Source organism: Ursus arctos, unplaced genomic scaffold, assembly GCF_023065955.2.
Source record: "Ursus arctos isolate Adak ecotype North America unplaced genomic scaffold, UrsArc2.0 scaffold_2, whole genome shotgun sequence".
In the NCBI taxonomy this organism is placed as follows: domain Eukaryota; kingdom Metazoa; phylum Chordata; class Mammalia; order Carnivora; family Ursidae; genus Ursus; species Ursus arctos.
Window position 1 is genome coordinate 11,972,517 of NW_026622874.1, and position 12,751 is coordinate 11,985,267.

General features: G+C 37.3%; 1 protein-coding gene and 2 long non-coding RNA genes across 4 annotated transcripts in view; 1 reads left to right on the forward strand and 2 right to left on the reverse strand.

Moving 5' to 3' along the window:
* LOC130544242 (uncharacterized) overlaps positions 1–383 on the reverse strand; it is a 97,934-nt gene extending 97,551 nt beyond the window's left edge. The window contains exon 1 of the long non-coding RNA XR_008960386.1: positions 1–383. This is a non-coding gene — a long non-coding RNA (uncharacterized LOC130544242).
* Positions 194–12,751, forward strand: part of GORAB (golgin, RAB6 interacting) — a 19,457-nt gene continuing 6,899 nt past the window's right edge. The window contains exons 1-4 of one of the 2 annotated variants that reach the window (XM_026509398.4): positions 194–360; positions 6,047–6,404; positions 8,567–8,668; positions 11,115–11,255. In XM_026509398.4, coding sequence (XP_026365183.1) covers positions 225–360; positions 6,047–6,404; positions 8,567–8,668; positions 11,115–11,255 — 737 coding nt within the window. In that variant the 5' untranslated portion in view covers positions 194–224. Of the gene's footprint in view, positions 361–6,046; positions 6,409–8,566; positions 8,669–11,114; positions 11,256–12,751 lie in introns of those variants that run through there. The other variant, XM_026509400.3, reaches the window with a different exon arrangement.
* The window catches only part of LOC113262850 (uncharacterized), an 18,372-nt gene continuing 16,574 nt past the window's right edge, over positions 10,954–12,751 (reverse strand). The window contains exon 3 of the long non-coding RNA XR_003318950.3: positions 10,954–12,040. This is a non-coding gene — a long non-coding RNA (uncharacterized LOC113262850). The remainder of the gene's footprint in view (positions 12,041–12,751) is intronic.

The following is a 12,751-nucleotide window of genomic DNA, read 5'->3' on the forward strand; positions in this document are numbered from 1 at the left end:
CTCGTGAAACTCTTAACCCAACGAGAATAGGACACAGGGAGAGCCAGCAGACTCAGTTCAAAGGTCCTAAATGTCTCCGCGGCCGAGATTTCCTAAGGCAGTTTTTCCGGCACCGCCGGAGGCAACTCGACGGCAGCCGGGCCCTGCAGCGGGCGAGAGGGGGCCTTGTAGCCAGAGTTCGAAGCGCTGATTGGTTGGTCGACCGCGGCCGGGAAAGAACCCGGATGTGCTTGAGTAGTCGTGTTGGCAGTCGGGGCTCCGAGGTTTGGGAGTTCTGGGGGTGCTGGCAGCCGAGGCGGATGGCGCGGGGTTGGGCCGGCTTCTCTGAGGAGGAGCTGAGGCGACTAAAGCAGGCTAAAGGTAACGGGACGTGCCGGCAGAGGTTTAATCGTTGGGTCTGTTGAGGGGAAGGGGCGGGGCTGCAGCTTTTGAGGGGGAAGGGGGCGGGAAAGAGGGTAATGTTTTGGTTTTGGGGGAAGGAGCTATAATGGGAGGAGGGGATTGAGGGGCTCCAGAGGTGGACGTATTGGGAGCCAGGGCGGGAGGGGCGAGTCCAAGGGACTGGCCTCTTCTTTTAGAGAAGAAAGTTCAGGATTCCGTTTCAGGGATTTGAATTTGATTTTTTCCTGTGAAAGGAATGGGACTTGGGAGAGGAAGTGAGCCTACAGCCTAGATGTTTTCTATAGGAAGATTACTGCATAAATCAATGGCTGGGGAGTTGGGGTCGGGTAGGAGGAGGAGAAGGGGCACAAACCCATTAGAATTGTGATGAATTTATCGAAGTTGACAATGGTTGGGAAGAAGGGAGCACGGAGATCTGAATAAACGCAAAAGGACCATGCTTTTCGTAATACATCTGGAGTCTTGCATTCACTTCTGGTTGCCAGATGACTTATGTAATTATAAGTCTTCAGAGTGAGAAGAACCAAGAGTTTTTGAGAGGTTACATGTGAAATTATACCTGTTGGCTGTGTTGTAAGCTAAAATTTTGTGCTTCCCTGGCTGGAACTTGTACTGTTTTGTTTTCTTTTAATGAAGGAAATAATTTTGCTCTTATTTGGTGAGAAACTCTTGGTATATTTGTTTGTGGTTGAAATTTCATGAAAATCTGTATGGTGATCTGGTCGTGCACACTACATCACTCTGAGTACTGTAATTTATATACTTTGGGAGAAAATTAAATGAACCCTGGTGTGCTTTTTTTGGAGTTTGTGATCAAATTGGATGTTGCACAGGTAAGTCTGTGCATTATTAGCATAGATGTAAAAATAATCTAAGGCTGACAAGTGGAAAAGGAAATAAAGTAGTAACATAGGTCCAGTGTAGATTATATGGATGGAGGAATTTTTGACTGGTCTAGAGGCCTTTAAAAGTTGTATCATAAAAGTTACACTACAGCGTGTAGTTAATTGACTCTGTCTAGCTTGATGTTCTCAAATTCTTTTGCTCTGTGTTTTGAACATTCATTCACATATTTGAAGGTACAGAGTACAAGTATTCCTGCTTCTGGTCTGACCCAAAGTTAGAGGTATCAGCTTCTGTGTTACACATACTAAGATGAACAAGGCATCATCCTTGCCTTTAAAGAGCTGATAGTCTAGTGAGGAGTCAAACTGAATATAATGGATAATAGATAATTTACAAGAGCTTGCTATATAGCTAGCAGGAACCTGACTGTGCTGGGGGTTGGGTGGGGCTTGGGAAGATTTCACAGAGATTATGTGTTAGCAGAGGTGAGTTTGCCAAGGAAAAGAAGACTTAATATAGACTAAATTATAACAGTAGATTGATTATGTAGAAGTACATTTCTAAATATCTCTGCAATTTGGGATAAAGAGGGGCTGGAAGGACATTGGCTTCAAGGCCTGTCATTCCATAGTGAGATGTTAGAGCATAGACGCCAACCACTAGTCTGTGTCCACCCTATTTAGCATCTTTGTACACTGATAGCCAAACACAGTGATTGGCATATAGATCTAGTTCTGCCCCTCAATCTTTTTGCCTTGGATTTCTCATTTGTAAAACTAGAAGATTAGGATTTTTAATTTTTAAGGCTCCTTCCAGTTGTTCTCCAACCTTAAAAATATAATTAAGTAATCCATGAAGATGGAGTTGGTTGCCAGCAAAAGTAAGCCTGACAGTACTCTAGAGAAACCCATATGCACGTTAGGAAAGATCAAGAATGTTCTTAGAATTCTTTTTTTTTTTTTTAAAGATTTTATTTATTTGAGATAGAGAGGAAGAGAGAGCACACAAGTAGGGGGAGTGGCAAGCAGAGGGAGAAGGAGAGGGAGAAGCAGACTCCCCGCAGAGCGGAATTGATGTGGGTCTCAATCCCAGGACCCTGGGATCACAACCTGAGCTGAAAGCAGATACTTAACCCGCTGAGACACCCAGGCACCCCTGTTCTTAGTATTCTTATTTATAATATTAAAAAGCTGGGAACAAACCAAGTGTTCATTAAAAGAAGTGGATAAATAAATTGTAATAATAACCATCCAGTGGGCTGCTATATTGCTGTGGGAATATATGAAGTATACCCACATGCATTAACGTGTAAATTTTACAAATGTAATGCAGAAAAAGAGCAAGTTGCAGAGGAACAAGCTGATACCATCCGTAGAAGATCAAAATCATACAAAGCAAGTATATTCTTTTGGGAACATAGTACATCAAAATATAGGATAGTAGAGAGGCAAGGGAATATTATCAGGAAGGGGCAAATACATAGGGAATTTCAAAAGTATTCATAATAATGAAATCAAGTTGAGATAAATTACGCTACAGTAACAAATAGCCCTAATATATCAATTGTTTAAAATAATAAAGATTTCTTTTTCACAAGTTCACTCTTTTCCACATGATTACTTCACATTGTGTTTTGGTGCTGTCATTTAGTTCACCATGGCATGAGGAGAAAAAGATTGAGAATTGAGCATTGGCAACTAAGTGCTTCCATCAGTAAATGATAGGCGTCATTCATACTTATATTTCATTTATCAAAAGCAAGTAATATGATTTGGAGGGTAATAAATACAGTTATCTTGTGTGTTCCAAAAGAGAGCTTAACATGTCTATCATTAAATAGCAGTTATGTCTATTATAGTCATATTTTATTTGTTAAAATGTTACTATTTTTAATCATACAGGTTGGTTATGTGTCTATAACACATACATGTATTTGATGTATGACTTTTTTCATACTAAAGAACTGGAAATTAAAAAAACAGTGCCGCTACAATGCTGTCAATGTCTAAAGAAAATATTCATGAGTTATTTATTCTCGATACTAGCTCTTTGCCGGGTATATTCTTCTCCTCTGAATATCTTCTCCTAGCTTGTAACTTATCTTTTAATTTTTACCTTTTGATAAACAAAGTATTTAATTTTAAAATGATCAAATTTATCAACATTTTTGTGTAAGAATTTAGTACCCTACCATGAGGTGGTAGCACCCTACCATAAGATATTAATCCTTATGTTCAGTTAAGAGTTTTTAACAATCATTTTTATTATAAGCTACAACAGTTTCAAAACACTGCATAAAGAAATGTGTTTCTAATAAGAATTTTAAAGTGTTGATTTGACATTAAGTCCTTAATCCATTTGGAGAGTGTTTTGTTTATTTTTATAGTGTGTGAGGTATGGATCTGATTTTATCTTTTCCATATAGCAATTTTTTCCTCAAGTCCATTTATTGAATGATTCCATCTTTTACTGTTGATAGGCCATGCTATCTCAGTCATATACCAGTGCTTCGTACATATATGAACCTGTTTCTGTGTTCTTCTATTTTGTCGGGCATTTTGTCTATTCCTGTGCTCTCTGTTCTGTTCCATTGGCCTGTTTGTCTATTCTTTCACTAATACCCACTGTCTTTATTATTGTAGCTTTATAGTGAGACTTAAAGTCAAGTAATGCCAGTCCTCTAGTTTTGTTCTTCAATATTATGTTAGCTATTCTGAGTCTCTTGCCTATCCATATAAACTCGAGAATTATTGTGAAAGTATGCACAAAATGTTTTGGCTGGGATTTTGGTTGGGATTGCAGTGAATCTGTAGATCAAATTGGGATGATCTGACATCTTGGCAGTATTGAATCTTCTATTCATGAATATGGAATATCTCTCCAATTAGTTATTTGATTTCATTATCAGAGTTTGTAGTTTTCTTTATAGATATTGTACTTTCTTTCTTAGAATTATGCCTAAGGATTACATTTTTTTTTTAGTGCTAATGCAAATGGTATCATGTTTCTAATTTCACACTCTACTTGTTTGTTGGTGTTACATAGGAAAGCATTTGACTTTTGTATATTAATCTTGCATTCTGCAGCCTTGCTATAATGGCTTATTAGTTCCAGGAGTTTTTATATCATACGTTCTATTTTTAAGTGGCCTGATTTGTGTCTTGTTTGGTTTATTATTTGTTACTTGTTTATTGTAGCATTTTTAATCTCATACACAGGTTCTGTGAAAATACAAAATAGAATGGAAGCTGCAGTACTGGTTTTCATAGGGACTATTAATTCAGCTAAGTGAGTGTAACTGGGAAGTAAACAGGCTCAATGGCATTTTCTGATGGTGTGCATAAAGATCAGTGGTTAGAATAAGTTCCTGTCCTAAAATAGAGGAGGCTACTTTGTGTTTCTGGCAAAAGTCAACAATAATAACATTTTACCTTCAATGGTACATGTATCTTTCAAAAGTATTTTCTTTACAGGGGTGCCTGGGTGGCACAGCGGTTGAGCGTCTGCCTTCGGCTCAGGGCGTGATCCCGGCGTTATGGGATCGAGCCCCACATCAGGCTCCTCTGCTATGAGCCTGCTTCTTCCTCTCCCACTCCCCGTGCTTGTGTTCCCTCTCTTGCTGGCTGTCTCTATCTCTGTCAAATAAATAAATAAAATCTTTAAAAAAATATATTTTCTTTACCTATCTCATTTAATCCTTACACCAACTCCATGAATTAAGTGGAGCAGGTAAATTTTCAACCCCTTTGACAAATGAAGTAACTGAGGTATGGAATAATTAATTGACTTGCCTAAGATTATTGAGCTGGACAAAAGTAGTACCAGAATTGTGACTCCAGAGCTTTTAATTCTCCTATAGGAGATTTAAATACTAGGCTTGTGTTGCTTCAGAAGTCAACATGCAGAATTTTAAAAGCCCTATTTGAGTTCGTTTACAAGGACTTACCACAATTTCATTTCCCAGGTATTTTGTAAACAATACCATTTACAGATCTTATTAAATATAGTGTGAATGTGAGTAAATTCTCTGGTATTCAGTCTTACAAGGGTAACACTGGCATGGACAACCCAAAAAGTATAATAGGGGTATTATTTATTTTATAGTGCTTTTTAAAAAAATTTCTCCCAGTTGTTTTATCTTCCTCTATAGGTTTGCTTAGGCTGCTATTAAAATTAGCTTACATATTTCGATTAATGGCTAACTGACTTTGGGGAACACAACCTTGCACTGCTGTGGAAGATGAAAGCTAACAATTGAGGGTTAACTAGCATTCTTGGAAATAGATTTCATTCAGTTATACTTTATGTATAACATCTACCTGTGTATAAAATTGGCCTAAGATCTGCTGTTATTTAAGAAAGGTGCAGCCCATCTGTAAATGTGAGCACCATTGTATTTCAGGAGAGCAGATAGAATCATAAAGCAAATTTAAGACCTATCCAGAATTCATTTGTCTACTTTGTTTGGTCAAAGTAGTTGATTCTTGAGGCAATTCTGAATTCAAGTTGAAAAAGAAACCTTGCTTTTTATTCTGAGGTCTAACTCAACAGACAAATGGACTTCTTTTAAGGTAAATTTTGAGTTGGGACAGTTTTTGTTAAATATTAACAGTATGATTGGAGAAAAACGCTACAGGAAGATGGCTGTTTTTCCCTGGGCTTTCATGGTAGAGAAGAGGGGAGAAACCCTGTAGAATTATCATCAAAGTTTAATGTTAATGCTTTATTTTCTTAGAGAAATTCTAATTATTTGCTGCTCACACAAGGGAATTTTTCTCCATTGTCTTTCTTCACACAGATCCATTTGAACCACAGCGGCGTCTTCCTGTGAAGAAAAGTCGACAACAGCTTCAGCGAGAAAAAGCCCTTCAAGAGCAAAGCCAAAAACTTGGACTTCAAGATGGATCAACCTCAGTACCTCCAGAGCAGCTGCTTTCTGCACCAAAATCAAGCTTTAATAGCTCTAAACCACATTCTTCTCTCCCTGTTCCTCCTAGTCCTCTTACACTCACCTCTCCTGTTGGTGATGGAAAACCACAGGGTATTGAAAGTCAACCAAGGGAACTGGGACTCGAGAATGCCCATGATAGTCACAAAAGCGTCGAGGTTCTGCCCCCAAAGCCAGATTGCAAAATGGAAAAAAAGAAAGTGGAATTGTTAGTAAGTCTATATATCCATGAGACTTTTTTCCATTTTACTTTTTTCTCCATTAGACTTTGAAGAAATAATGGTTTTAACATTTTCTCTTTTATATTCTATCCTAGAAGTGTAATGGATAATCTGTTAAAGAGTAGCTACCCCCTAAACGTATTGTAAGCCAGTCAGTGTTGGGCTTGTTGTACATGTTACGTTGCTTAGTCTTTGCAACAGCTTATAGTACCTGCTCATGATTTCACTGTATAGATGAGATATCTTGGACTCAGAAAAGATAACTTTATTCCCAGAGCAAATACATAGCTAATAAGTAGCAGAGTTGGGGTTCACATACAGGTCTTTCTGGATCCAAAGTCTCTGCCCTTTACCCTCACGAAAATTAGTTTTTATGTGTAGTACTCACTTCACCCCCATATTGAACCCCTTCTTCACCTTCCAGACTACATCTCCATTGGCCCAGAGAAGGGTTTTTGTGAAGAGATATGAAGGATGGTCAAAGGAAAGTTGAAAGTGAGGAAATTGAGAGGACTAATAAAACAATTCAGCTCCATCATTAGATTTCTTTTTATTCTATATTTAATGTGCTTATATTAGAAACTACCTCCAGAATTTAGTTTAGAAACATTCTTATGGAAATTGCCATTCTATCATTTGTGAATTCTCAGAATATTTGTCCTATAGCTTATATTTTAATATCCACTCATGTTTGTTTCCTCCTGATTTATCAGGATGGCATTTGTTTCTGTTTTCCATTTTCTGAGTCTTTCACAGTATCTTAGGATTTCTCTGATCCAGATTCCGTGCAATGAGTTCATAACCAAGAAATCAAAGAGATAAAAAGTCACATGAATTATGAGAACAACATGGAACAAGTGCATATATTTAAATGTCTTTAAATGTACTTTACCAGCACAGACCTGAGACAAGTAGGGGAGGGTGGGTTTAAATTGAGCTGGACAATTTAGATTGTTGTTAGGAAGATAATTTTTATTTTAGGTACTTGGGAAGATTTTCATAAAAGACATGCAGTCTCAGGAACTGTCATTGAAAAGGAGGAATTCTGAGCCTGTAAGAAGAGGAAAGGAAAGCTCTATCCTACAGAATGCTCAAAGATAGCATCTCACTTCTCTGGAAGAGGCAGAAGTGAGGCCAGAGAATAGTAGAGAATGAGGGAGGTGAAGAAGGATGTGGAAGCTGAGGGTTCCTGTCTGTCGAGCTCCCCGATGCAGTCGTGTATCACCAAGGCCTCTGAGGGACAGATGCCCTGATCAAAACAATGGCTAGAGAAAATGCGGGTGTCAGCGTTGCTGCGCATTCTGGGGAGGGCGCTGGCTGTGCTGGAACTTCAGCGCCGGGTGAGAAGATACGCACGATAGTGAAAATGGAAGCAGACCAGTGCCAGCACCAGATGGAGGCTGAGGGAATGGGAAGAAAATGATAAATTTGGAAGTGGTTACAGGTCTGGGACTAGAGAATTTTGATAACGATGGCCATAAGAAATGACAGTAAAAGGAATAAATAGCTTTGTTGTGACCTTGTTTGAGTTGACATCAAGTTGTTGAATTTATGGGAAATTTTAATCTGTGTCTTTCAGAATTGAACAGGTAGAAGGCTGTTTTCAGATCTTTGAAGTTTCTCGGTAGCCCGGCACTTTGTGGGGCTCTGTTTAAATGTTTGAAAGCTGGAAAGAAGTGAGCAAATTGAAAAAAAAAATGAATGAAATAAACATTGGTTGTTGTCCTGAGGGTATTAGATGGTAGAGACTTTCATTATAGAAAACTCTAAAAGATAGAACATGACATTAGCTACATATCAATTTATTTTACTCTCCATTTTGCATATAATACATAATTAACTTATACAACTTTATTCTCCTAAGAAATGCCATGTACTCTGGCTTCCAGTTTGTGGCTTCCTAGATTTTATATATATATATATAATGGATTTCAAAGGGCCAGTTTATGTAAGTCTTCTTTACTTCGAATCATAATCTTTGTTCCTATTAGAACAAAATAATGAGCTGCAGATGGGTTTCTTTTAAGAGGGTTTTTGAAAGAAAATATACATAATCTGGTTGATTAAATTTTATACATAGGGGACTGAGACTGGTAAGGTGTAGGATGGGGTTTCAGAAACTCATTTTTATACTTTTTTTGTTCCTTAGGCAAGAAAAATCTCGTTGGGAAGTCCTCCAGCAAGAACAACGGCTAATGGAAGAGAAAAATAAACGTAAGAAAGCTCTTTTGGCTAAAGCTATTGCTGAAAGGTGAGGCACCTGAACTAGGAGGGTTGTTTGTAACCTGTGATCAGTTCTGTCATGTTTTATATTTGTTTTCCCTTGTCTCTTGATAAATTGACATTTTCTATACAACATTCCTTTTTAATTTTTTTTTGTAAAGTAGGTTACATGCCCATTGTGGGGCTTGAACTCACAACCCCGAGATCAAGGGTCACATACTCTGCTGACTGAGCAAGCCATGCACCCCTCTACAGCGTTACTTTTAAAGCTAACTAAACAAATTATGCTTTATAAATGATACTGAAATTCCAGTGTTTGTTTATTAAGGAGGACTTTGTAAGCCTAAATTGTACTGACTTTGTGAATACAGGTGCAGTTAAAACTTCAGAATCAGCCTCGGTGTTTTCAATTTTAACCATCTGCACACTCTAAGGAAGCGGTGAATAACCATTAGTATAAGTGCATTAGCAACAAATGCAGGTTTTTAATTTTGACGTGGGGTGGCTTTAATCATGTGACATGTAGAAGAGTAAGATTATTTATTACACATAAGTGACTTCCACTCCCAGAAATCTTAATTGTGTGTTCCATGGACATTTTTCTTGAATAATTTACCTGCTCCCACTGATACATGATAAAACCTTTCATCAGTGACTCAAGGTCACCATTGTGAGCGCTCTGCTATATTATGTGCACTTTGATTTTCCTGTCACCTCCCAGTGTCAGTTTGTCGGCAGTCGCTTTTCCTTTACTACATTGCGCTGGCCTCCAACAGCAACATTCCCGTTTGAGCCACTTTCCACCCACCCACTCTTTCTGCCCTTCTAGTTTGTAATTTCCAGTGTGCTGTGGCCTTAGGAAACTGAGCTTAGTCAATGAAGCAATGATTGAGAATAGTGAGAATGAAATGCAAGCGAGTATTCTTGGCATTTTCTTTTCAGATCTCCAGAAAAGCCTGGCAAAACTATTGGTTATTGAAGCTGGCGTATGTTTCGGGGGAGGGGAAGGGACAGGGCTAGAGAGAAAGGCAGGTAGGTATATAAGAGTCATTCAGAATTTTATTTGTCAGGGATATATATATTTGAAAATGATGATTTTTTTTCTCCAGCTAGTCCACCTTGATCTTTCATTAAACATACGAAATATGCAACTTACTGAACTTACGTTTCAAGAAAAAAAACAATGTGATTATTATAAGTGAAAAGTGATTTTGGAAATCACTTCAGTAGTCTTCAGTTTGGAAGTGGTTGGGGAGGCCGTTCACTGGGGATTTTACAAAAAGATTTATAGGCTCAGCACTTGTTCTTTACATGCATTTGATTGAAGACAAAGTATTGGTACAAGCAGAAATGTAAGGAAATATAACCTGATTAGATTATTAATAAATGCGCCAGTGAAGTACTTGAAGTCAAAGAATCATACTGTTAACTTTTGTAGGCAGAAAACAGGGGAAAATACGTAACGGGTAGAAATCAGGAGAATGTAAGTTGCAATATAGTGGTTTTCTGGGGGAGTTTTATTCTGTGAGAAAGGGTATGAAATTCTGAAATAAGTGAAATCAGATTGAAGGTTGGCTTTTGTGTTTGTTTATTCTGTTTCTTCAGTATTTGGGGGTGGTGAGGGGACTGAGGTTGGATGTGCTTTTAAACAAAGGGAAAAAAAGAATATTTGGTTTTGAGCCCCAGAAGGAATTTTGAGGACCTGTAGTATTGCCTAAAAAACAAGAATCAAAGTAATAAAAGTTCGGGGGAAATGAGTCCTAAAAAGGTTAAAACCAAATAGACATATAAAGAAATGGTGTTTAAAAAAACAAAAAGAAATGGTGTTTAATGCAGGCATCAGTTCTTTTGTCCACTAAGTATCAGACAAATGAAAATGGGCTTAACAAGAATTTAAGGGTAGAAATTGAGAAAGCTTTGTTGGATGTAAAAGAGAATACAGATATATTCTTCCAGTGCTTATTCTCGTTCTCACGGAATGAATATAGACCTATAAGTGAACTATTAGTTTTTTTTTTAATCTTACTTTTTCCTTTGTGTATTGGAATAATAAGGGAAAGCAGCACAACTGCAGTCTTTTTTTTTTTTTTTTAAGATTTTATTTATTTATTTGATAGAGATAGAGACAGCCAGCAAGAGAGGGAACACAAGCAGGGGGAGTGGGAGAGGAAGAAGCAGTCTCACAGCGGAAGAGCCTGATGTGGGGCTCGATCCCATAACTCCGGGATCACGCCCTGAGCTGAAGGCAGAGGCTCAACCGCTGTGCCACCCGGGCGCCCCCACAAATGCAGTCTTAAGAGATACACCAAAATGTAGCCAGGATTTGTTTTATTTCAATTTGTACTGTTTTTTTCTAATTTTTGAAAATTATACATTAAAACCATATTGTATACACAGTAGGTTGCTTTTTTCACTTATATTGTGTATAGATATGTGATTTTAAAATGTCTTTATTTTTCTACTCATTTTTCTAGATCTAAAAGAACTCAAGCAGAGACCTTGAAACTAAAGCGGATTCAAAAGGAGTTACAGGCTCTGGATGACATGGTGTCAGCTGACATTGGAATCCTCAGAAACCGGATTGATCAGGCCAGCCTCGAATATTCATATGCTCGGTGAGTTGAGAGAACACTGAACCAGGAGTCAGAGTAAGTTAATGTTTATTGCTATTTGGGCCAAGAGCTTTCAGGTATGTTGTCATTGAAGCCTCATAAAAATACCATTAGGTACTCTGTTTATCTGTATTTTGTACTCAGTCAAGCATCTCTTCTTGAAGTCTTCTTAACTTTGCCACACCCTTGTTTATATTCCTGTTAGAGCTTTTTTTGCATTATGTATTTACATTTTAGTCTTTCTTGCCAGACCATCAGCTGTGTAATGTTTGGACTCTTAAGTGTCTAAATGACTTGTCCCCACATTCTGTTACTCTAACACCAAGTCTGTACTCTTTCTGTTAAGAAATTTTGATTATCTGAAATGGTCCTTAGAGATTAGCCTAGTTCTCATTTCAGTTTTCATCAAAGAAAGAAGATCTGGTTTATTTTTTCAAAAAGCCTGTGAGTATTTTAAAGAAAATACCACTCTGTCTCGAAAGCTTGAAGTTTTTCCTCTTTTTTTTTTCTTTTCGATTGTATTCTGTATATAATAGTTTGCTATCATGTATTTCCTTGGTTTCAACCATTGGCTTTTTTTTAGTGAAAAATTCATCATGGAGTATTTTTAAAATGAACTAGCACATGTAAAGAATTACATGAACTTTGCAAGCAGATAAAAGGGCAAAAAATTAGGTCCAATTTCAGGGCTTTCAGTCCTTTCAGCGTTGCTTTAATCATCCTGGTTTGTCTTCTTTCACAAGGGAATGCCGTGTTAATGACTGAGTTTTGCATCTCTCTCTGTAACACTAGAAATCAATCAGAATGCCTCATTAGTCCAGGGTAAACCACAGCATCAGAATGTTTATATAACAATTTAATAAAGCGGAAATGCTTGATTGTGGTTTTTAATTCACTGTTTATTAAGAAAGAGGTTTGTGGTGTCCTTGTGATTTTTGTAATTGTTGTTTGACCATATGCTATTAGACTTAATGGGTTGCCTTTATTAATTAACTGCTTAAATTAATGCCATCAGTAGCTGATAACTGGAGGTTCCAGATTCCTATTAATCAGTTCATTAAGGAGATAACCAAGATTTTATTAAGATAAAACTAATCCTAGATTTTTAGCATATTTTATTCTCTGTAACTTACATTCACCAGAGAAACATTCTTATGCCTTTGTAGCCCTTTATATGAATAATTCAGATTATTATGGATATTTTAACAGAAAATCATCTCATTATGTTTTAATTCTGTCCTAGAGGAGGCTGGAGAAGGATGTGTTTGTATGTTGAAAGTAATGTTGTGATGAGCACTGGGTGTTATATGCAACTAATGAATTATTGAACACTACATCAAAAACTAATGATATACTATACAGTGGCTAACTGAACATTAAAAAAAAAAGTCATAGTTTTAGTCTTCAGAGAATCACAAAGAAGGTGGGATTACTGTTTAAAGAAGAAAATATCCCATAATATATAAATGTGTTTAATGAAGTTTTAGTAAATTTTTACA